The following is a 25,804-nucleotide window of genomic DNA, read 5'->3' as shown; positions in this document are numbered from 1 at the left end:
AATTTCATTCATAAAAGTCTCTTGGCATTCTTTGCTTTCATATAACACCCAATTTTGTGTTTATAAAATACTAGATAGAAGTAGTAATTATGCAGAAAAAATTTCCATTTTATTCAAATGTGACATGCAAAATGAGTCTTTTTGGCTCCACTATAAGGAAAATAACAAAGAATTAACGAAGACCAGTGAAAGTTGAGGATGCCAGCAGTTTAGTTTTGGATTAGATTGTGATATCAGGTCTGGCTCTGAAATAAATCAACTCAGCCATTACAGATTCTCTGCCTATTTACCTTTTTATTTTTGCTTGTTTAAATTTTTGTTCTTGTTATCTCCTTTCATCTGTTCTGCAGTTTATTACTATTCTGAGAAATTAGACTTTATAGTGCACTGTCGGGGAAAAGACCATAGAGAAGTGTAAGGCTTGTCTCAAACTGAAATGGTCTTTTATTTGTTTTGATTTTGTTTGTTTAAGGCAGAGTCTTATTATGTAACTCTGGCTGGCCCTGAATTTGCTGTGTAGATCAGACTGGAATCAGAATCACAGAGGTCTGCCTGTCTCTGCCTCCCAGATGCTGGTATTAACAGCATGTGCTACCATGACAAGCTAAAATAAAGATTCTTGAAGCTTTAATGCAAAATGAAGCATTTAAAAGTGAGTCAAGATTTTTCAAGGATTGCTCTAGAAATATCTCAAATGTCATAATTTGAACTAAATGAAATTTCATAAAAAACATTTGATTCAGTAATTAATTATAGAAGCTAAATGAATTGATCCTTTAATAGGTAGTATTTTGGATTTGGGATTTTTATAAAAGGTCAGCTATGTTTTGTTGAGTTTCTGTGTGCTCTGCTTTTGAGTTTTGTTAAGAGATTGGGATCTTGCCTTAGATTTCTGGGGTTTAAATTCTGACTCAGCAGTTTACTAGTTGAGCGTCCTTGGGCGGACTCTCTAATTTTGTTAGGCCTGGATTTCCTAATTGGTAAAATGTAGTAATGGTATTTCCATTGCAGTCTAGCTGCGTGTGTCAAATGATTAAATTCTGTCAGTGTTGTGGAACGGTGTTTGTCACATGAAAACATTCTCTAAATGCTTTACTGTTACAATGAACTCTTTCAGAGTCATGGGGTCTTTGTCTCCTTTTGCTTCCCCTCCTTTGGGGGGAGCATGTTGAATTGTATCACATCTTGTGCTGATAGAAGAACTTTGCTTTGTGTTTTCCTCTATTTGAAATGAATGGAGAGTCACAGTCGGATTTTTAACAGGCCAATCTGATTGAGGTTTTCAAGTCTCAATTTAGCTGCTTTAGTAAGAGCAGCTTACAGTGTGAACAGTGATATAAAAGGGGATACGGTATAAGTGATCGCAACCAATATCTAGCCAAGAGATAATGGTATCCTGGACCAAGATAATGATGAGTAGTCAGAATACTAAGCTACTGGGTTGATCCAAAAAACCTGTAATAGTATGTCTGGGTTGATCAGTTGTAGACTATAGAGAAAAGTTATTCTGAGTGAATTTTTGTCTTGTTCAAATGTCATGATGGGGTTTGTCATTTAAGAGATGGGATAGATTACAAGAGGAATTGCTTTTGGAGAGAGAAGTCATCCAGTTGTAGGAATATAAGTTGAGGTGCCACCTCAGTACGAAATTTAAAATTAAAATTGGGAAGTTGAATATGTTACTATGGAATGAGGAAAAGAGTATTGACTGGAGAAAGAAACTTGAGACTGTTGAAATGGTCTAAAGCTAAGCTGTGAAATTTAATTAGACCATCAAAAAAGTATTGATCAAGAAGCGATAAGAGCCCAGAGCCTTGAGAAACTAAAAGAAATGAATGGAAATCAATATAAAGGAACCAATAAAGAGGCCTAAGATGGAAGTTAGTGTATGGAGTCATCAGCTGTCAAACATTAATGATAAATTTGGTCAAGAAGATGAAGACCAGATTTCTATTAGATTTTCAGATGTGATAGTCATTGGTGATCCTGACCAAGATTATGTACAAGGTGAATAGAAAAAACTTTCGAATGACTTCTACAGAAACGAGATCTTCCTTTAATCCCAGTACTTGGGAGGCAGAGGCAGGTGGATTTCTGTGAGTTCAAGGCCAGCCTGGTCTATATAAGAGAGCTCCAGGACAACCAGAACTATATAGAGAGACACTGTCTCAAAAACAAAACAAAACAGAGAAATAAGAGGAATTGAAAAGTAAAATACGAACAGTTTTAAAGACTATTTTTTCTTGTCTGTGGAGCCAGAACCAGGGAAAGGGAGAGCTGTGAGGCCTGAGTTTTCAAGGCAAAAGAAATTGCAACATTTATATACTTGAGAGTTAGTCAACTAAATATTAATGATCAAGAAGTAAGGAAGAGGACAGTTGTGGGGCAGTGTTCTCAGTTAGGCCAAGGGACCAGGGTATGCCATACATGGGCAGTAGCAACGCTGTAACTGGAGAGAATGTAGGGTACAAATGGTTTTCAAGTCTCACTTTAGTTTCTTTGCTGAGAGTATCATGTAGGTGAGTGAAAGTAGAAACGGGGACCCTTGTAGGAGATGCAGCAATAAATAAATAAACAAATAAAAATAATGATAGGCAGGCACGTGGATAATGAGAACAGTGGGACATTCTCTTCAGATTGCTAAGGAATGGGGTGTTAATGGTTGAAAAGAGAAACCTAAAGTAGTCTCTTTTGGAGTAAGTGAATAAACTTTTGTGGGAAAAAAGACTAGGCTCACTTGGCAGTAGTTGGAGGGAACAGAGGACGAAGGCTTTCTTCAAAATTGGAGAAGCAATGTTTTATATGTTGATGCAAATGAGTTAGTAAAATGAAAAGTTGATGGCATAAAGAGAGAAGCTCTGTGTTTCCAGTTTGTTAGGTTAATGCCGTGGTCTAAAATGTGCCAAGTCAAGTATGCTTTAGATGTGCTCAAGAAGAGCAGTTAAAGTTGTATTTCACAGGAGCAGAGATTATGCCAGGTAACTAAGGGATACAGGAGCCCAAGGGGTGATAATAGTAACAATTGTGGATCTAAGTAGAGATGAAGACATTGGAAGAGATACATAAAGAGAGATGGATTGAAAAAGATGGTAAGGGACATAAAAATGCATGAAGGAAGGATGGGAAAATTAGAGGACCTATCACTACTTAAGAAAGTATGAGTAATTGCCCTTGCAACTGATAGAAACATACTTAAGTATGCTTTTATCATCTGTTTTGAATATAAAGGACAGTGCTCATTCCTCAGTAGGAACATTTGTTTTCTGAATTTATCTTCAGATAATCAAAACAGACTTTTATAATCATTGTAAATTATTTCCCTAAAAATAATGTATGTGTGTATGTGCGGGGGGGGGGTCATTTTATATGTATGGAAATTGGATAAAGTCTTTGGAAATGAATTTTTTATTGAGTTAGGGGGATGATAGTCAGCTATTGTCAGCTCTGAGACATAAAACAGATATTTAAGAGTAGTTGTTGACAGAGGTTTCTGTCCTACCTGGTCCCACAGTTCAGTCACAGAGAAACACACAGAGGTCTACATTAATCATAAACTGGTTGGCCTATTAGCTTAGGTTTCTTATTAATTAATTTTTGCATCCTAAATTTGCCCATAATTCTTGTCTGTGTTAGCCATGTGGCTTGGTACCTTTTATCAGCGAGGCATTCTCATCTTGCTTCTTCTGTGTCTGGTTTATGACTGCAGAATGACTTTTTCCTCTTCCCAGAATTCTCCTTTTCTCGTGGCCCTGCCTCTTTCCTGCCTGGTCACCCCACCTATACTTCCTGCCTGGCTATTGGCCAATCAGTGTTTTATTAAAATACAAGTGGCAAATCTTTACAAAGTACAAGACCATTGTCCCACAGCAAGTAGTGATATGTGATACTGGCTAAGCACTAGATCTCTTTTAGATTGTCTTATTAATGTGTAGGTAGATGGTAGCAAAGAACTTAAATTTGGTATTAGTAGAAAAGGTGAGTTTGTAACTTATGTACTGTCCAGCAAGTTTGCATACTGAGGAAAGTTCTACGTTTACTATATCTGAATGCTTGTTTAATATTTTTAAGTTTTCATATTATTTTCTTTTGAAGTACATATCTACAGGAAAGTGATATGAATGTACATCTTGATAAGATTTTCCAAATGCAATATATTGTTGTAAACAAGCAAGGAGATTGGAAAACGGATCTTTGCTATTCCTTCCTTTGTTTTCATTTTGTACTGTTTTGTTTTGACGATTATTTAAACTTACAGGTTGCAAGTAAATCAGGGAGAACTTCACCTACACAGTTCACTAGGTCCTAACATGTTGTTTTTCTTGTTAAAAATACTTTTCTCTCTCAACCATTTGGGTACTAATTGGGATGGTAACCATTGGATGCACTGTTTTCTTAACCTCTAAACACCACGTTGTATTTCTTAGGAACATGGATGGGCATTTTATTCCATAAGTATAAATAGTGTAGTTATCAAAGTCAGGAAAATGTAATGCTAAATCAATCCTTTATCTAATACCCAGATCATCAGTTTCACTCGTTAATGCTAGTTATTTGTTAGTTATCTCAGTGTTGCCCTTTACTGAATTCCTTTTCTTCTTGACCTTGGACTCAATCCAGGGTCATTCATTTGAGCTCTCTCTTTAGGTGTTTTATCATCTAGAGCAGCTTCTCAGCCTTCTGTTGTATTCTAGACGAGTGCAGTCCAGTTGTTTTAGAGTTGATTCCTCAATCTGGCTTTGCCAGTTCCTCCTCATTAGATGGGCCTGTGCTTGAGACTCTTGTGTAAGTGACACTGTGTTCTCTTCAGTACACCAGCCTCCAGATAAAGAATCCCAGTTTGCCCCACTGGTTTTTTTTTTTTTTTTTTTATTATTAATAATGGTAAATCTGGTGAGTTACTTGTGGCTATACCTTTCTGGTTCTGCATCAAGTTCCTGTTTCCCCTTTTGCATTTAAGAATTAATTTTTGCATTGGGGATGTTGCTCAGATTTAGAAAAATTGCTTGCCCTTAGTGTGTGCAAGTCCCAAAGTCTGACGTAGCATGTACAGGTCCTCTGTCTGATTCCTAGCATCATTTAAATAATACTAATACTAATAATACTAATAATACTACTACTACTAATAATAATAATTTTGTGGAGAAACTGGTTATAAGTGTTCTAACTTCCCAAGAACTTTAGCATCTGGAACTGAGTTGCTACTATAATGTCTATAAAACAGTGATTAACTTCTAAAATTTTGTTTAAATTATTTTTTAATGTGTATGGGTGTTTTGCATGCGTGTAAGTCTGTGCACCACATGTGTGCATGGTACCCACAGAAGTGGGTTGGATCATTTGAAAAAGACAAGGTTGTGGGCTGCCTTGTGGGTGCGAAGACTCAAATCTAGATCCTCTAGAAGAGCTCTCAGTGCTCTTAACCACTAAGCCATCTTATTTGCTTTTATGAGTGTTTTGTCTGTGTGTGCCGCGTGTATATCTAGTTCCTGAGGAGGCAAAAAGAGGGTGCTGGATCCCTCGGAGTGGAGTTAAAGGTGTTAGTGAGCCACCATATGTGGGTGCTAAGAACCAAACTTGGGTTATCTGAAAGGAACAACAAGTGCTCTTAACCGTTGAGCCATCTCCAACTCCTACTTTTCAATTTTTTTGAAACAAGATTTTACTATCATAGCTTAGGCTAGCTCTAAACTCACAGTCCTTCCACCTCACCCTCTCTAGTACAGGCATTACCAACATTGCCTCACTAAATACATTAATTCTTAGGTGTAAAAGAACGTGGGGGGTGCTTATAAGTTAGATTTATTTGTATTTATGGTGTGTGAATTTTATGTGTGATTTTTATATATACAGTAAATTGTTTTGATGTGTCAGATTTTCCAAATTTGGTTGATGGAGTCTCTTCAATATTGCTTTTGACTATGTGTGTATGTATGTATGAGCTCTACTTTTTGGTGTTAGAGTATTTCAAGCTCATCTTGTACTTCTGATCTCTTCTCAAGACATTAAGAGGAAATACTAGTTTAAAAGCAAGATCAGGCTGGTAGCTGTGCTCATTTTACTGGAGTGTCACTTCTTTTCAGGGCCTTGTTGGCACTTAACAGCTAGGAGGAAAGATAGCAATTTTAATATGAAAATGTCACTTGTGTGTGTGTATGTGTGTGTGTATATATATATATATATATATATTTATTTATTTATTTTGGTTTTTCGAGACAGGGTTTCCCTGTAGTTTCTAGAGCCTGTCCTGGAACTAGCTCTTGAAGACCAGGCTGGTCTCAAACTCACAGAGATCCGCCTGCCTCTGCCTCCCGAGTGCTGGGATTAAAGGCGTGGGCCACCAACGCCCGGCCCACTTGTATATTTTTAAATAAAGTTTTAGTCATGAAATCATGTTTCTTTGACATCCAGTTTGACACCACAGAGTGTGTCCTTTCTCCGCACTAGTCCATATTATGTCTCTCTTTCTTGTGATAATCTGGCTCCCAACAGCTTCAGTATATTACTCATTTGATTCATAATCAAATACAGTCCTAATAGATTTGGAATTTCTGCTTAGCCATTAAGACACACACAATTAGAGTTCAGGATTCGTTAGCAGTTCTTTCTGTTCTGTTTTAGACTGAGGGTGAGTGGTGAAAACATCTGTTCATGTGCTATAGTATTATTGGTTCTTTTAACCTGCCCACTTTTAGCATTTCTTTTCCTCTCTGACTATGAAAGAATTTCTTTTCATACATGTAGGATGTGGAACGAAGAGCCATGGTCAGGGAGGGCTCTCCAGTGGTGTCTGGAGTTGTCGTTCCAGGTTCACTTCAGTGCATTTGTAGTTCATTTTCCTGGGTACTTGTTTCCAGAAGTAGACTTAGAAACGTGTATTTTTAGTAGCTTTGAAAGAACATTGATCTTTCACAGGATTGGCAAGAATAGAAATAGCTGTACTTATTTTTGTGACAGGGTCTTTTCTGTGGTAATCTTCCTGTCTCAGCCTTCTGAGCGTCATTGTGCTTAGCTAAACTTCATATGGAGCATGTCACTGGGGATTAAGTAGCTGGAAATCTAAATGGAAAGAGTTAATCTTTGAAATGAAATTTTAGTTTATCATAGGTTTTAAGAAACAAATCAGAGCCCTACTGTTAACTGGTTGTACTGACCACTATGTGTTATTGAAGAGCAAAGAGGAAACATCATGAGTTTTGATTGAGAGTTTGTGAAATGGCGGAGATTGTTATTCATTCATAAAGGCACAGGAATTTGTTTCTTGATAATTATTTGGGCATAGCCTTGATTCTTTTTTCGTTTCTCCATCTTGACACCATACTATGTAGAAAAGTTTTTCTAACAGTGTTCTAGAGTTGATCAGATAACATCTAAATTAAATAACATCCAGATTAAAATGCCTCCAGTCTACATAAAGTTCTACAGCAAGGACTTTATGACGTAAAAGAATGGTACTGTAGGAACATATCAGAGCACCCGAGAAAAAGCATGCCAGCAAAAGATAAACAGAACGAGGGGGGCTAGAGACAACAGTATGTAAGAAAAAACACAGAAAATTTATCTCACCAGAAACAGCACCTCTTCTCAGTCTCAGACAAGTACTGCCTCCAGAAAAGCCAGTTCAAGCGTTGGGAAGTGGCAGGATCGATATGGGAGGGCCGAGTCACCTGATCTAAGGTAAGGCTGATTTAAACATTGGCTACTTCCTCATCTTTAGATCATTGGTATTATTTTGTCTCTTAGTATATAATAAGGTAACTAGTTTTGAGACTATACCATATTTTTCACCAGTGATGCTTTTTCAGATTGCAATTGAGGCATTTACTGACCCAGCATGTGTCTTCCACGTCCTTTTGGCTTTTTATATTATGTAATTGTTACATTGAACCACACTAATGGGTGTTCTGAATTTATTTTTCTCTCCCCCTTGTTGCATGTTAATTCTTTGCTCTTTTACATCTTTTTATGATATTCTCAGCTATTTTTCACTGCTTATACATGAAGTGTAACTTTCTGAACTTGTTTTGGGACTTGCAAAATTTGACTCCACAGAACCTTTCTAATTCTGTCCAGCTACAGTGTAAAAGCCTGCTCTTCTTGTAAGGCGGTCTACCAACTGCCCTAGGTCTGTACCATTCCTCTTGCTAACGGTTGACTCATGATCCCACCATCCATAGAATTTTGATTCATGTTCTAAATTTTTGTATTACAATGTGTACAGCCATAGCAACACACCACAATTTCTCTCAGTCTGTGAAATGGGAATAACTTCATTCTGAAGCATGCAGTGAGCTGAGCAGTGCTGTCCATTAGAATGCATTGCCTATGATAGTACGAGAGATGATTATTTTAGTGTAGGAGGACTCAGATGTATGGACCAGGATAATTTTAACATGCCCTTTGAGATTTAAATAATTACAACCAAACAAGGACTAATTTGTTGTTTGGCTTTGTTTTGTGTTGTTGAAGAATTTTATGCTTCCTATGTCTAAATCATTTAATAATGATCTTTGTTGGTTTTGCATTTTAATCACTATTGTTAAAAGCTTTTAGATATGTAAATTATGGCAGATGCTTTGTTTTAGCATTTTGCAAAAAGCAAGGGGGGCACACTATCAAACGAAAAGTTTGATTTTCATAGTTTTTTCCCCTATAGAAGCTTAATTATATATTCTTAGTGAATTGTAAAAATTCTAGTCAGTTTGAGGTTGCCATTAGAAAAGAATAAGTATTCATGTCAAATAAAAAGTAGACATCATGTCAAAGACAGTATTTTGACTTTTTTAAAAAACACCCTAACTATTGGTATAGGTATAACCAATAAGGTAAAAATTTTCAGAACAATTTTAGGTGTGTGATTTTTGGTGGGGCGCTGAAGAGACGCCTCAGAGATGAAAAGCACTTACTGCTCTTGCAGGCTTAGTTTCCAGCACACACTGTGGTGGTTCACAATCACTGTCACTTCAGTTCTAGGCAGTTGATGCCTTCTTCTGACCTCTATGGGCACCAGGCGTGCATGTAGTGCACAGACGTGTGTGCACACAAACACTCTTACACATTAAATAAATAAAGCCCATGCCCATCAAAATACATAGTAGATTAAAAGAAGACTGATAAAATAACTTATTTCAATAGTCTTCAGTGGCAAATTATACTTAAATGACAGTAAAATTTTACATGTAGAATTAAGAGAAATTTGAAATTATTTTAAGTAAAGTTAGTTCGATATATGGAGTCAAATAGAATGATGTTTTTCATATTGTTAGCAATGAAATGTAATTCAGAATTTTAATACTTGTATTAATGATACTTATATAATAATTTGATGTAGTGTGTAGTAATTGAATTTATATTTATCCTGGCCAACAAAATTATCTCCCAGATTGACTTAGAAGCTTAATTCTGGGTTGGCTGAAAGATTCGAATCAAATGCCAGCTTGCAGTGAAGTTTTGCGATAGAATGGTAGATGTAGCTATACTGAGAGATGCATTGGGTAACATTTATAGCCTCACTTAGTCCTTTATGTAATGTTCATTTAATTTATAATTTCTGGCTTTGATTGCCAGCCGCTTTCAGAAGGGTATTATGTGTATTCATTTGCAAGCTGTATGGTAGATATTTTACATTAGACATCCTACACAATACTTTTTCTACATTCTTCCTTTGTTTGTGCTCTTCACACTGTCTAAAAGATCCCTCATATTCCCATTCGTGCATTTAAGTTGTCTTGTTTGTTGGTTCATTCTTTCCTACAGCAGCTCAAGAGAGGTTACAGCTATATGTTTAGATATATGACTTGATTGAGACAACTGGCTATATTTGTCTTTTATTCAGTCATATGGAAATTCAAACATTGGGGTTGGAGAGATGGTTCAGTGGTTAAGCTCACTTGTTGGTCTTGGACAGGATGTGGGTTCAGTTCACAGCACCCAGTGGAGGCTCACAACTGTCTAACTCTGGTTTCAGGGCATCATACCCCATCTTCTGCCTTTATAGATACCACACACATGGTCTACAGATAAGCATGCAGGAAAAGCATCTGTACATATAAAATAAATCTATTGTTTTACTATAAAAAAGCTCAAATGGTATTTTTGTCTGAGGGAACAAATCTTTGAAATGTCTGCTGCTTAATTTTTATTAGGAACTCTTATAAAAAAAACCCTCAGACTATAAATATAAAGCTAGATAGTGTTCTGGATTTTCTTTGTAGAGATGACTCATTTGTAACCTTGACTTCACACAGTGATCTCATCTGCGTTTTACATACACGAATTATCTACTTGGGTTTGGATCCTTAGAAAGAGATATGTGCTAGTTAAGAACGTTTGCTCTTCCTTAGATGAAACTTTATCATTGTTGGGCTCGCCTGACTTTATTAAGCCTCACACTGTTGTGCTTTACACAGTATTTGAGAGTGGATCTGTGAAATATACTTTTGCTTTTGTCATACAGATAGCAAATTGTGTCTGGTTTTGGTACTTTTTTTTTTCTTTTTTTCTTTTTTTCTTTTTTTTTTTTGGTTTTTCGAGACAGGGTTTCTCTGTAGCTTTGGAGTCTGTCCTGGGAACTAGTTCTTGTAGACCAGGCTGGTCTCAAACTCACAGAGATCAGCCTGCCTCTGCCTCCCGAGTGCTGGGATTAAAGGCGTGTGCCACCACCGACTGGCTGGTTTTGGTACTTTTTAAAGCATATGGTTGTAATTAATTTCTGAGTGCCAGTCAGTTTGGTGGTTCTAAGTGGTAATTGTTGGGTTTTATCATTATGCTTTTTATAAGGAAATTGTTTGCTTTTAATATTGTATTTTTCTTTTATAGTAAGCATCATTTTACAAAACTACTCCGTTTTTAAATGTAATATATATGTTCTGGATTTTTTAGACAAAACACATTCTTGTGTGTTTATTACCAATAAACTGAAAAATTACTGCAATCTAACATACTTTCTTTCAAAAAGAATTCATTGGGTATAGGTTTGCTCTGTATTCTCATATATAAAAAATGCAAATAATAGTTGTTGTGTCATAAGTTCTAAGTTCTAATATAATTAAAGTATCAGTTAATACAAGTTGTAGAATCACCAGCAAGCCCATCTGCAGTACTAATGCTTTTTATCATACACACTAAATAGCTGTGCACTGAGATTCCTTTGCCCTTCCTGTTAAGTGGTTAGCTTAGACATAAGATGATGACAGAGATTGCAAATAGCTTCTGTCTGTACTTAGTTTGACCTCTAATTGCCATTGAGAAATTCCAGTTTTATTTTTATTAGCTGCCCTTTATTCTTTCTGAGACATCAGAATCATCAAAATAAGACATTTTAATTTGATTTCAGAGATGATTTCATAGTTGTAAGATATCTGCAAGATGGAAACTCTTATGAACAAGAGCCTACTTAAGCTGTAAATAAACTCAGATATCCAGAGTGGTTAGTTTCTGTCTCTGCTTTTTACCATACAGTTGAGTCTAATATTAAGAGTTGTGGTAATAGCAGTAGCTGACTCGGCATTACTGAGCAGGTTTGGACGTCACGGGTGGACGTGAGCCTAGATGCACTATGCTGTTATCTGCGTTCTGGCGGCTCTTGTAGTGCATCACTGCTGAGTATTTTCATGCACTAACCTGTGCTGAGAATTTTCATGGAGAGTTAGTAGAGAACTAGCATAACTTGAGGCCCTGGGTTTAATCCTCAAGATGGTGTAGGAAAGTTGATGGGAACACAGTCAGGGACTAATGTGACTCAGTGTATTCACCCATAATGTGGCTCAAGACATAATGGAATTTTAATTATTCCATTGTGTTACATGTTACTTTTGTTTACTTTGCTACATCCATGAATGTCATAATCCACTTGTGAACAAAATGTCAAATTCATTATAATAAAAGTGAATTAGTTGGTGTGTGTGGGTTTTTTTTTGTTTGTTTGTTTGTTTTGTTTTTTACAAAAAACCTGGGCAAGGAAGGTCTTATGGAATGGAGGCAACTGCAGTGTTTTGGACCCTCCGTTGGGGGGTTATATTCTGAAAACTTGAACTTCTCCGCTGTTTTGCTTTTATAGACATGGTGTTTACCTATCTTGAATTTCTTGTGATTATTCCACTTAAAGCTGAAGAAAACTAATTATGCCTCTTCATTTAGGTATAAGTGAAGAGCTACATGCTTCCTTCCTGATATTCTGGAGTTCTTAAAACTGAAAATTCTGGTGATCCAGTGCTAAGAGACAGTTTGTTAGCAAGTCATCCCAACACAAAGCTAATCTTGTATTGAGGCTTGCTTTCCAGTGGATGCCTTATTGAGTCAGGAAACTCACAGTCCAAACTGCAAATCCAAACAAATGTGGCAGAGTGCTCTTGATGGGAATACGCTTCAGAACTGGGAGAGGACCAATTATGGTGGGGAGTAGTAGGAAGGAAGTAGATTTGATATTGAAATTTTGGTGTTGTAAACCGTGGAGGAAATAGCAGCACATCTTACAGTATTCAGAAGTCCAAGGCCTAGCGCACGTGCTTTAATAGGCAAACGGTGTGATCTGCATAGTTTTGTAGTATTTTAAGGTGACAAATTGGGGTACAAATTGGAGGACTTTTTTGCTTTCCCTTGTGTTTGGATTTTTCTCTATATGTAAAAGTCCTGGGTATTCCCCAATATAGTGGAGGATATTAGTTTTATGAATCTCAGGGGCTCGGTGGTTGCTCTTGCAAAATGATTGGTGATTGATTCTCAGGCACCTCACATCCTGTGGCTGCTGTGAGTTGCCTGTAACTACGGAACTCAACTCCCCGGAATCTAACACTTTATTCTGGCTTGCACGTGGCAGGTACCTGCACAGAACTGAATAAAATGAAAATAAATCTTTAAACAGAATGTCTCTACTATTTGTACACTACTCTTGCTCATTGCTTTTATGGGGATGCCTAGGAAGTCAGTGATTCACATACAGTTAGAAAAGCTTGAATGTTGTTTTGTTGCTCTTAAAAGTGCAGGAGTGAGTCAGCACAACCTGCTCATTACTGACGTTGGTTTGTGTCTGAGCTTTTTGCTAGAGGGTCGAGGCTGGGTGCTAGAAGACAGTAAGGATCCTGACTTATGTGGATGACATCCCCTGATACCTTGTGTACTTCAATGATGGGCTTTTCTTAATTCTCAGGCTGTAAAATAATAGTTACTGGAAACAAATTTGCTAATGCATTATTTCCAGGAAAGCCCCTCATGTTTTCAAAGATGAATTACTTACCCTTGTTGGAAAGAAGCACATGTAGTTCATGAGGTCTAGAAGGTTTCAGATATGAAAATTAGTTTACCATTAATTATTATGTCAATTGTACTCTGCACTTTGTTGTTACCATATACAACAAATATACCCTAATTTGTTTTGTATTTGTTTCTTTCACCTTTGATAGATTTCTTTTGAGGATTGTTTCTTCTGTGAAGTTTAGAGTGTGAATTGTTAGTACTGAAAAGCAAAACACTTCTTTCATCCACTTTTCATAGCCTGTTTCTTCAAGTGACTTTCTCTTTCTTATTCAGCATATATGCTCTTAAAAGTCCTTCCTCAACTACATAATAGCTTTTATTAAAAAAGAAAAATTACCCTACTGAGGGTCTCTGTTAGGTTTGTAGCATGATTTCTAGTAGATAATTTATCCTTACCTCTCAAATTTGAGAGGGATCGTACATAGCAATGACAGGTAAGCCAGGCTTCTGAGTGCTTAGAGTGTTAGCCTAAAGGAGAGTCACTAAGAAGGGAAAACGTGGTTTCCTTTTTTCTTTTAAGGTCTCAAAGCCTGGACTATAGCACTATGGAGAATGGTGTATGTGGTGTGTTTGTGTGTGAAATGCCATGCTCTCTTTTCTAGCCCTTCCTGGAGAACTCCAAGTGTTTGAGGAATAGAATTACTTGTTGGATTGTAGTGCTTCACACATTTTATTTTCACTGGTCTAGCATTTACTGTCTGATTCAATTCCACAAAGATAAATTTGTTGCAAACTACTTTAGTAAAATGATATTTTTTTAAATATCAAGTTGCAAAGTAGTGAGAAGAATCTACTCAGAGAAATTCTTTCAATAAATTTTTTATTTCAAAAGTACATCATAAAGGCTGTTTATTTGTGTAATGTTTCTATTATTCATTCATCTAATTAGATGAAACTAAACTGTATCAACTCTTGTGTTTCAGGAGATTTGCCCGGTGCCCTGTAGCAATTGACGTATTGGTCAAACAATAACCATCAGCCGAGTAGAAGGAAGAAGGCGGGCAAATGAAAACAGCAATATACAGGTTTGTATTTAAAATCAACTGCTCTGTAGTCTAGTTTCATTGATGCAAAGTATGTATGTAGACCCCTGAAGTGCTAGTCAGTGTTAGTTGCTTTCATTGTTATGAAGGGATTTCATATACAAAACCTTCAATGTGCCGGGCGGTGGTGGCGCACGCCTTTAATCCCAGCGCTCGGGAGGCAGAGGCAGGCTGATCTCTGTGAGTTCAAGACCAGCCTGGTCTACAAGAGCTAGTTCCAGGACAGACTCCAAATCTACAGAGAAACCCTGTCTCGAAAAACAAAACAACAACAACAAAAAACCAACAAAACCAAACCTTCAGCGTTATTTGTACTTATTGGTAAAGCTTTCCATTTAGAATTTATAACCTCTCAGTTCCTGTGAGTGAAATTTTCCTTTGCTTGTTATGAACAATACCATATAATCTCATTGAAAAGAAAATGAAGGGGAAATAATCTAGAGTTCTACCACCTAGGTGTTTATTGTCAATAAAGTATATTAAATATGCTTTTTAAAAGCATTTTTAAAGGTAATTTTTGTAAACATAGAAGATAGTTCTTACTGTTAAAATGTTAAGATTTCTTGAGATGGTTTCCAATTTTACTAGATTGTGAGTAGAATACTTAGAAAATTATTGTACTTAAATGCAGAAAAAATTAATAAAAAATTAACATTTAAATGGTATGTTTTAGTAAGAATTCAGGAGTATATATATTGCATTAGCTTGTTTTGCCATTAACCTCATTGCATATCAGAATTGGTCATGTGACTGTTAGACATCCCAATTTGTGGAGGTCACCTTCCTGCATTGCTTTAGTAAGTTTGGATTTTCTTGTTCTTAGCTATTCACACAGTCAACACTGCATTCTTTTTCAGTGGGAACTTTTGCTCTTAACAGAGACTTACATGAAAAGTTATTTACATTCATAACTGTTTATTTTCTACCTGTTAATAAATGCTTAACATTTTCCATGTGGAGAGATTAGGTCCTCATATGCCTATCTACTTGCATGTGAATTTCTTAAGGCATAATCTGTACTGACTGTAACTAACTCCAGCACTTGAACTTTGCCTGAGATTAAAGTGTGGTATTTGCTGTATTGTGTTTATGAAGTGTTTGTTTATAACCTGAAATGCTTTGTTAATTCTTACTGAAAACATTTTTGGTAGTCTAGTTTTTAATCCTAGGTTTGAGTATGAACATTTTAAAAAGTAGGTGTATGAGCTTGTACTCAAATATATACATATAACACGCATGGCTTAGAAATACTACCCCCCAATGTGAGATCAAAGGTGCCTTTTATTTCCCTTTTTAGAATGAATGGAGGGAGCCCGCTAAACTCTGCTCAGCATTTACTTAGCGTGCTGACGAGTTATGCTTTACTTTTAGGTCCTTTCTGACAGATCTGCCCCTGAAGTGGACAACAATTTCAGCAAACCGCCTCCATTTTTCCCGCCAGGGGCTCCTCCTACTCACCTTCCACCGCCTCCGTTTCTTCCACCTCCTCCAACTGTCAGCACTGCTCCTCCTCTGATCCCACCTCCAGGTAGGAAGCGGGGAGAGGCCTTTCACCACCTAGTGTTCCTTTACTTTGATCCGGGAAGTGGAAATCTGTATCCGGAAACACTACTTTGATTATTCTACATTAAAAGTAATTTTATCTTCAGTAGATTCACACTGTATCTTGTTATTTATTCTTGTATTTATTATTTATTATATCTTAGCATAGCAGAGATAATATTTTAAAGTAGAAAAGGATAAACATAATAGTATTGACCATGACTATAATAATAGCCACAAACTGAAGATGCTATTAGTGTGTTGGTTTGTATTGAAAAAGGTTCTAAACTTTCTCTTAGAATTAAATAGGTTCAAAAAATATATATTGTGAGATTGGAATTAGTCTAGTGATCAGAGTCTGTGTGATGGGTTCCATTTAGGAGATAACCACTGAGTCTTGGGTGTTTAATGTTTATTTTGTTAAACAACGCAGAAATTCTATGTTATTATGTTTTTAACTACTTTGAGAGTTAGAAACTCAGAGCATTAGTAATACAAGAAAAAGTCTCCAAAGCTCACCCAGTGGACTTCTTACCTTCCTTCAGTAAGTTTTCAGTGCTTCTCACCTTAACCAGCTTTTTGGGACACCAGCAGCTTGATTGACGTTTAAATTATAGTCTTCCCTAGAGCATGCCAGTAGTGAGTGGAAACTGTTCTCAGGTCCCTGGATTATAGGGAGCACTCCTTAGTATCTGCCTGCTCTTTCTACTCAGCACATGCGGCTCCTACTTCCTCCTGTACCGTGACTGAGCCGCCTGCTGTAAGGTGTCTGTTGTGCTCAATCCAGAGCCAGCCTGCTTCTGCCCCAATGCTTATCCCTACCTGCAGATGTCAGCTGCTCCGTCTGCCCTGTGTCCTTAACACCTTACCGTCCTTTACCCTCACTTCAACTCTGAAGTAAGATGAGAAAATATTACGAGAAATGGTCTGAGACAAATCTGTTATTTTGGAGTAGAGGCCAATGCAATAGGACAGATGTTTCTCTCCAAGGTAGTGTTTCTAAACAGGCAGAGCACAGTCCAACTTAGACTAGGCCTGTGATTCCTGAGTCTTTGTTTAGAATTAACCAGATGAAAGGGACTTAGGTGATTCATAATGATAATGTGCTTCTTAAATGAAACCCTTATTCTCGAGAAAAAAAAAGGGGGGGATAAGATACAAAATAATGAAGTTTTGAATATGCTCAACTTTACTAGTACTAAAGTTCGTTATTAATACTAAAATTCTTTACTAGTATTGAAGTTTCTTTTTGAAAATTTAAAAATCTTTTAAAATTTATTTTTAATCAATGAATTTTTTATTGTTTTTATTGAGTTATATGTATTTCTCTGCTTCCTTCCTCTTCCCTCCCTTTCTGACCTCTTCCATGATCCCCACACTCCCAATTTATGCAGGAGATCTTGTCTTTTTCTACTTCCCATATAGATTAGATCCATGTATGTCTTTCTTAGGGTCCTCTTTGTTGTAATCACCAAATTTTGTATTTGTTTATGATGCTCAGTGATTTTTTTAATTCATTTATTTTAATGTGTGTTGGTATTTTGCTTGCAAGTATGTCCGTGTGAGGGTGTTGGATCCCCGGGAACTGGAGTTACAGACAGTTGTGAGTTGCCATGTGGGTGCTGGGGACTGAACCCAGGTCCTGTGGAAGAACAGTCAGTGCTCGAGCTATCTCCCCAGCTCCACAATGTGTTTGATTGATGTATTTTCATTATGGAATAATTTTAAGCTTATTAACATGTCTCATTTTACATAGTCACCATATTTTATGGTAAAACTACTTAAAATCTATCCTTTAAAGATTTTGAATTTACTTATATATATGTTCATGTGTGTCTGTGTGTGGGTACATGCACATATGTTCACGTGTCCGTAGAGGCCAGAGGTACAGATCCCTCTGCAGCTGTACGTGCTGCTGTGAGCTGCCTGACGTGGGTCCTGGGAATTGACTTCAGGTCCTCTGCAAGAGCAGTGTGTCCTCTTAACAGCTCAACCATCTCTCTAGCCTCAAAATCTTTTCTTTAACCTATTTTGAAATAATTAGTTGTAATTAACTGTAGTCTTTGCTGTACAGTAAATGGATAAGACTGAAACTTTGTACCCTAGCAAACAACATTTCCCATTTCCAACTCTCATCCCAGCGCCTGTTAATTTCTGTTCTGCTCTGCATTTCTCTGAGTTTGTGTTAGATTTCACATGTGAGTTCATCCATTCAGTGTTAGATTCCTTGTATGTGTTTTGATTCACTTAGCATAATGTTTTCCAGACACATGTATGTTTTTGCATGTTACTGAGAAAAATTTAAAAAAAAATGTTACTTACTAATAGTGCAGTATCCTCATATGGCTAACATTTTTATATGTATGTTTAAGACACATTGACCAAGACAGCAAAAGGGAAGCTATGAAGTAGTGAAGAGTACTTTGCTGCTACAGAATACTAGGAGACTGTAGAATACTGGTGATAGGCAATGGAAGTTTTTCATTTTATCAGATGGTAAAATTACACTAATTTCTTTGCCATTTTACGCTTGTTTATATTAACATTAGTATTAGGCTGAAACAATGGCTTACTGGGTTAGGCACTTGTTACCAAGCCTGATGATCTGAATTTGATTCTAGGATCCACATGTAAAAGGAGAGAACTGACTTCTTGACATCTAGTTGACTCCCTACTTCTACCACCCCTCCTACATACAAAATAAATCAAATGAAAGCAAAATAGATAACTTTTAAAAGATTTATTTATTTTGTATGCAGTGTTTTACCTGCATGCATGCCTACATGACAGAAGAGGGCACCAGATCTCATTCTAGCTGGCTGTGAGCCACCATGTGGTTGCTGGGAATTGAACTCAGGACCTCTGGAAGAATGGCCAGCTCTTAACCTCTGAGCCATCTCTCCAGCCCCAAAATAGGTAATTTTTATAAAGGTAACAAGTCTTTGAATAATGTTTAGGTTCTCTGTGGCATTGTACTATATAGTACCATTGATTTTCCTGTAGATTAGTCTAATTACAAACTTAATGCTCAGTTTCCCACTTTCCCTCCTTACTTAAGTAGTATGCGACCATGGCATGTTTGCTGTCTGGAGTTATCAGTTCAGTCCATCTGAATTGGTCCTATTTTTACTGTTGTGTGTGCTGTTTCCACACGTATAAGTCTGTGTCTCCCACAGTGCGAGTCTTGTGTATACACTTGGCATTCAGTGCGAGTCTTGTGTATACACTTGGCATTCCCTGAGTATGTTAGCTGATAGAACTAGCCAGTCGCATGTTTATGTTTCCGTGCACCACATGTGACTTTCAGATTGCCAGGTAGTGCATTCACTCAGTTTTGCACAGCTGAACTGTGGATTCGTAGGCACTCACCAGCTAAGTGAGAGTAGGATGTCCAGGTGCCGTTTGCTGTAGAACTACCCTGTGGTTCTGCTGTCACTGGGATTGAAACCACTGTAGAATCTCACGTGCCTTGTAAAAGAAAGCTGGGTCAGCTAGAGTCTCTTCAGGTACTGCCTCTTGTAAGGCACTTTGTTTTTCTTAAACAACCTTTTTAAAAAAAAAATTTTGGAAACATAAAGGAGGAAAATCCTTTTGAGACTTTCTTTAAATTTATTTTAATGGTAACTTTTCATAAAATTAATTCTCTAAATATTATACAGATATAGTAATGTCCATATTTTTGGATGTTAATAGCTTTTTCTTATTAAGAAAATAAAATGATGTAGACGGAGAGATGGGTTCAGAGGTTAAAAGCATTGGCCGTTCTTCCAGAGGTTCTGAATTCAATTCCCAGCAACCACATGGTGGCTAACAACCATCTATAATGAAATCTGATGCCCTCTTCTGGTGTGCAGGCAAACATGCAGACAGAACACAGTATACATAATAAATAAATAAGTAAATAAATAGGTAAATGATCTTAAAAAAAACGAAACGAAAATGAGACTACTTGTTTAGATTTGCTTGGAATAGACCCTAACGTATAGACCAATCTGGCCTTGAGTTCACAGAGATCTGCCAGCCTCTGCTTCCCAAGTGCTGGGATTAAAAGGCGTGCACCATTACCATTTGACCTACCTTACACCTTTTATCACAGCATAAGTAAATTTATAGATATCCCCTGGTTTGGAAGTTGAAATTTATGGTCAACTCTGGAGGTTTATAAGAACACTCATGTGATGAGTGCTCTTAAATAGTTCTTAAAATTATGACCTGATGGATAAGGAGAGATGGTTCAGCCTCTAAATGCCTTGCCTGCTTTTGCGAAAGACCTGGGTTCAGTTCCCAGCACCCACGTGGTAGCACACATCCATCCGTGACTCCAGCTCCAAAGGATCTGATGCTCTGTTCAGACATCCAAGAGCACTGGGCATGCATGTGTCACATTTATTTAGATGAAACACCCACATACATAAATAACATCTAAAAAAAATTTTTTTTTAAATGTAAGTTAACAGAAACAGCTCTTTCTCAAAACACTGTCAGCTAGTTGATAGGAGATATATTGTCTTCTCTTTCTCTCAAACATCCGTCTGCAGACATGTGTGAACCAAATCTCCTCAGGAACACAGAGGGACAGACTATTTTTGGCTATCATAGAATGAAGAAGAGGCTACTTCAGACATAGATGGAGAGACTTCTGGAAATGCTAAACTACTTAATATAACCACAGTAGTAGTGGTAATTTGGCAACAAATAGTAATTAGTCATGATTTCTGTAATTTACAATCTGTTCACTGTCTAATGAATCAGAAAATTCTATAATATGCTTCAGGAAAACTTTAGGAGGGGTCTGTGCTTTTCAAAGTAATAATCGAACTACCGAACCAGTTATCTAGTACATTGAGTGTTTCCTTTCTAAGGTACTGTTTTGAGTACAGTCCATCTGTAAACTCATTTGTTTTAGAATGACACCTGAAATGGATACTAGTCAGGTTTTAAAATTTAAGTGATTAACTTGAAAATAATAGAACTGCACAATGCCAGACAGGTTTCTGGTCTCTTTTCTTTACTAAGCAAGTTGCAGTGGATCTGTACCTGCTAAGAAGGCTCCGTCACAGGACTGTGCACATGCACTATTGAATATAGCATCTTAGAATTTTTCCTCCCCCTTTAGGGTGATGGGCATAGATACTTCTGAGTACAGAGGTCAGGGAACCTGGAAAGAGCAGAATTAGATATTCTTTAATCCGTTCAGTTATTGGGCTTGCATTGTCTTATGTTTAGCTGGATGCATTGGTTTTGAAATAATTGAAAATTCGAATAAAATACTGTAAAATTAGTAGGATTGGTGTTCTAGGCTAGCTTATTTTTTATGTCAGTGATTGTTGTCAAATGTTGTATTCATTATTTTAACCACTGTGACTGTTATTTATTTTGTGCATCACTCACCTGTCCCTAAGCCTTTTCGTCATCCATCCCCACCGTGTTCTCTGCCTAGTCAAGACTCACGACATCGATTCCCAGGTGTTGCTCTCTGTTCTTCCTGTCTCTGCATTTTATTTTTCTAGGTTGCTTATAGAGGAGTGATCATATTTGTCCATTGGTGTTTGGCTTATTTTGTTTCTAAAAAAGAATTTGATGATATTGAACCAATTTTAGGGAAGCTTATAATTTAGACTTTTGAATGTTAATTTGCTTTGCTGTTACATTCTGTTTTATATGTAAATTTCATAGCTATTAAAAGCTTAAGATGAGTTTTTTATGTCCCTTTTTGCATGGATACTCAAACCATAATGCTGCCTGTTGTGTGGGGGTGGGTGTCACCAGCCTTCACACAGTGCGCTCCTGTGGGGGCGAGAGGTCCTTCACGTGTCTTTCTCTGCTGCGCTCTGCCTTACTCGGTGAGGCAGGGTTTCTCAGATCTTACTGCACCTGGAGCTTGACCGCTCAGCTCGGCTGGCTGGCCAGGTCGTCTTGGTCTGCCTGTCTGCTGTTCCTTCCCGCAGATTTGGATCACAGGTGCGCTCCTTTACCCTCCACTTTTACATGGCTGGAGTCTCAGGCATGATGCTTCCATACAAGCACTTGTGCCGTCTACCATGCCGTTCAAAAGAAAAGCCATGTTGACCTCAGACCTAATAGCAATCCACCTGCCTCTGCATACCCAAGTGTTAAGAGTACAGGTTTGAGCTTCACATTTGATTTTTTTTTTTAAGATAGGGTCTGTGTAACAAACTTTAAACATCTGTTTTTCTTGTCTCCACCTTCATGGTGCTAGGTTTACAGTCATTTGTAACCATGTACAGTTTGTGGAGTTCTGGGATCAAATCCAGGGTTTTTTTGCAAGGAACTGTACTGAGTAAGCTAAGTCCTCAGTGTGCCATTATCATTGCAGTTTGTAGAGCTTTCATATCCGCCTGTTTCCTTCGCTCGTCCACTAATTTTAGTATGTTAGATCTGATAAAATCAACTGTAAGTTTTCTCTAAAACATTGGCATTTCTATCAAATATGTCTTAATTGGAGATAAAATTTTATTTTCTGTAGGAATTTAATTTTATAAATTAGATTGAGTGATACTAAAAGATATAAAATCTTATGCTTTTGATAGTGTTTTAGATAAGAAATATGCTGGAATTCAGTTGATTTAAATCATAGGTTTAATTTGTGATCATAGATTGTAAATCATATATTTACAATGACTTTCTTCTTTTGCAACTTGCAAAACAGTACTTTATAGTATTCTGCAGTGTTCTGTGTATGTATGTCTGTATGCTCGTGTGCTTAGTTTGTAAAGCATTTCTGTTAAGTGATATCTTTAAAAATACACATTTCCGACTTTGGCTTACAGTAAATAGCGTATGCCAGGCTTTTCTAGACTTAAATTATAGTACTAATAGGGTTTTGCAATTTAGTGTGTTCTATTCCTACGTTACAAATTATCTAGATGTAGTAGCTTAAAAATCATATTATTACTGTCTGGGTTAGGAATCTAGGAGTAGGAAAAGTTCTCTACCTCTACCTGAACCTTTCTCTCATCTTCACAGTCATTTCTAAGGATTTAACTGAGGAAGGCCAGTCTCTAAACTCACTCGATAAAAGTCAGCTTTCCTTTTTTAAAAGATTTATTTATTTTTATTTTATGTGTATATGACATGCATACTTCTTTACCTGTTGAGATCAGAATAGAGTGTCAGATCCCCTGGAAGGGGAATTACAGTGTTTTCTGCATATCCTGTGGTGGGTGCAGGGAGCTAAACCCAAAGAGTAGCCTCTGTTCCACCCCTTTCTTCTTTTTCTAGGTTGTGGGCTGAAAGGACTTGAGGTCCTCACTGGTGTGGTTTTCCCCAACATCTGAGGCAGCCATTGGAAGGACTGCCAGCAAAAGTAGAAATCCACTGTCTTTTGTAGCTCAGTCATAGAAGTGGCCTTACCATTTTTGCTGGCTTTGTCTTGTATATGTCATACAATAGCTGTGATGTCATAGCTTGTATATGTCATACAATAGCTCACTCAGAAGATGATTCAAATACCAGAAGTACGCAAAGGCATTTGTATCAGGACGAAGGAATTATAGAACCATGTCAGAAGCTCCCTAGCGATGTTCTACAAATCACTGATGAAAATAAGTTTATTTAAAGATAATTTTTGGGTTTTTGTTTAGCTTTGTTTTTATGTGTCTTGAATATTTTACAGAAATTCCTGGCACAGGTAACTTTTTGTTGTTTTTTAAATATTTATCAGGAATACAGCCTTTCTGTTTCTTCACCTCAGTCCCCAGGTGTGATTTTAGCTTCCCCCACTTTTTTTTTCCCCTTGAGGAAAAGATTTCTGTATGTAGCCCTGGCTGTCCTGGAACTAGTTTTGTTGACCAGGCTGGCCTTGAACTCATAAAGATCCCCTTGTGTCTGCTGGGATTAAAGGCGTGCGCCACCCCCTTTACATTGAATAATCATGACATATAGAAAAAAGTAAACATTCTGTCTGTCTGTCTTTGTCTGTTTCTGTTCATCCTCCCACCCCCTCTGAGTGTCTAACAGTAGTATATATTGTTGCTGTAGTCTTAGGAAAATAATGCCTTTGTTTTATAAAAATTTAAAGTTGGTTTTACTTTTCAACTGTATTACTGAGTCTCTTAAAGATAAGGTTAGAAGTGTGGGTTATAATCCAGTGTTCTCAGTGTGATCCCAGGCTAACAACTTCATCTCCTGAGGAATTCTTGGCAATACAGATATGTTTTTATATGATGTTATACATTTTGAATGAGAATCTCTAGAATGTCCCAGCAGTCTGTGCTCACAAACTCCAGGTGGTTCTGATGCAGGGAAGTGCACAGATGTGAATGGATAGTTACTTTGCTGAAGCTTATATTATCACTAGGGAAGGCTTTCCAGGCAAATAATCATTTTTGTAGATAAATAAAATAAGGCCAGAGGTGGTGGTGCAGGCCTTTAACCACAGAGCTCGGAAGGCAGATAGATATCTATGAGTTCAAAGCCAGATTGTTTATCTAGAGAGTTTTAGACTAGCCAAGGCTACATAATGAGACCTTGTCTCAGAGCAAAAACCAAAACATACATACACATGTACATGCAATTATACATATATGCAACATGTATACAATACTATATAAAAGAAGCAAGCGCTTGATTGTATGTTTGGTCTATTGGAGTTGTCCAAGGAAGAAAAAAAGGATTTGAGGAATGAATTTCCATTCCTTACATTCTTGTTTTGTTTTGTTTCTTTAATAAGTGTTAAATACTAGAGATTTTAAGTGAAAATGCTTTTCCATCTATACACTTGCTAAACTTCCTTAGTGTTTAAAAAATGTTCCTGGAAGTGTCAAGGAATTGGTTGCATGTTTCATCAACTTCATAGTCCTTTCTGTGACCACGTGTTCCAGTGAATAGAATCTTAGGAAGTAAGTATCACTGGAAGAGCCCTTTCTAGCGTGCAGTTTTCTGTTGTACGGGCCACCAACTGGAAAGAACAACTGTATCTGATGTTTTTTCTTTTACTCTATTCTTAGTTCCAGTTGATTTTTGATTACTACTATAGTAAGATTAAGTTAAAGGGCAGATATAACTACTGTTTTAGTTAGGATATCTAATGCGGTGATAAACCTATGAGCAAAACAGCTTGGGAGGAAAGGGTTTATTTTTATTTTTATTTGACTTACTCTTCCACATCCTAGTCTATCGTCAAAGGAACTCGAGGCAGAACTGAAGCAAAGTTTTTGCTGCTTACTGGCTTCTTCCTCCTGATTGCTCAGCTTGCTTTCTTATACAACTCAGGGTGTCAGGGTTGGGCCCACCCACACCCACAGTAAGCTGCGTCCTCCCACATCAGTCAATTCTTTAAGAAAAATGTTGGACAGACTTGCCTATAGAATAGTCTTCTGGAGACATTTTCTCAGTTGATGGTCCCCTTTTCCCAATGACACCAACTTGTATCAATTTCACACAAACTAACCAACGGAATAATTTTATTGCTCTTAGATGAATTAGCTGGTCATATACCTTCTGTATTTGTTTTCAGTTTACATACTTTTGAGGACTAAGTTTTGAAGGTCCCGACTAGTATTTGTGTCATTTTTGCACTAATTCTCATTTTAGTAAGTGTAGCTCAGTAGTGCTTGTTATTCATAAACACACTTAGATCGCATTACTAGAATGAAAGTATCAGAGTGGGAACTGATCTAGTAGTAGTATTACACATTAAAAACATTATTAAATGTGAAACGGTAGTGTTTTAAATATTTGCACTATTGTAATATAGTATATAGTATATATAGGTAGTAGTATATATGAAAACATTCTGTTCCTGCCTGCCTTCCCTCCCTCATTTAGCTTTGCAGTTGGGATTCCTAGTTAGAGCTATCTGCTAGACATCAGCGACAGACAGGCATCAGACTAAAACCCTGGGAAAGCTGAAAGTGGGATTGCCTGTGTTAGTTTGGTAGGTTGGGAATGCCATGGCTGCCTTACATCTTTTTCACTCTTGCTGGTTTTATAGCCTTTTATTTCAT

General features: G+C 37.1%; 1 protein-coding gene across 1 annotated transcript in view; it reads left to right on the top strand.

The window, feature by feature from the left end:
• Fip1l1 (factor interacting with PAPOLA and CPSF1) overlaps window positions 1–25,804 on the top strand; it is a 63,740-nt gene that overhangs the window by 20,352 nt on the left and 17,584 nt on the right. Inside the window, exons 10-12 of the mRNA XM_038319709.1 lie at window positions 7,567–7,674; window positions 14,207–14,276; window positions 15,666–15,822. Coding sequence (XP_038175637.1) covers window positions 7,567–7,674; window positions 14,207–14,276; window positions 15,666–15,822 — 335 coding nt within the window. The remainder of the gene's footprint in view (window positions 1–7,566; window positions 7,675–14,206; window positions 14,277–15,665; window positions 15,823–25,804) is intronic.

The sequence above is a fragment of the Arvicola amphibius genome, chromosome 1 (genome assembly GCF_903992535.2).
Source record: "Arvicola amphibius chromosome 1, mArvAmp1.2, whole genome shotgun sequence".
NCBI classification, from domain to species: Eukaryota; Metazoa; Chordata; class Mammalia; order Rodentia; family Cricetidae; genus Arvicola; species Arvicola amphibius.
Note: the sequence above shows the minus strand (reverse complement) of the source record. Positions and strands in the feature narration are given on the sequence as shown.